Raw genomic sequence first — 226 nt, forward strand, 5'->3', positions numbered from 1 at the left:
CCACCAACAGCAGCAGCACCACCAACAGCAGCAGCACCACCAACAGCAGCATCAGCACCAACAGCACCAACAGCAGCACCAGCAGCAGCAGCAGCACCAACAGCAGCAGCAGCAGCAGCAGCAGCAGCAGCAGAATACCGTGTATGTGTTAGTTTATGTTTGTTGTTGTTATCTATTTGTAACATTTTCATAAAAGCATTAATAACACCATCACCGAGCCACTGGT

At 49.6% G+C, this 226-nt stretch overlaps 1 protein-coding gene across 1 annotated transcript in view; it reads left to right on the forward strand.

Moving 5' to 3' along the window:
• EMH_0027490 (uncharacterized protein) overlaps window positions 1–226 on the forward strand; it is a gene marked incomplete at both ends in the record, with an annotated part of 6,625 nt that overhangs the window by 2,150 nt on the left and 4,249 nt on the right. The window contains one exon of the mRNA XM_013494036.1: window positions 1–141. Within this exon, the coding sequence (XP_013349490.1) occupies window positions 1–141 (141 nt within the window). The remainder of the gene's footprint in view (window positions 142–226) is intronic.

Source organism: Eimeria mitis, genomic scaffold, assembly GCF_000499745.2.
Source record: "Eimeria mitis Houghton genomic scaffold, Emh_scaff1013, whole genome shotgun sequence".
Taxonomy (NCBI): domain Eukaryota; phylum Apicomplexa; class Conoidasida; order Eucoccidiorida; family Eimeriidae; genus Eimeria; species Eimeria mitis.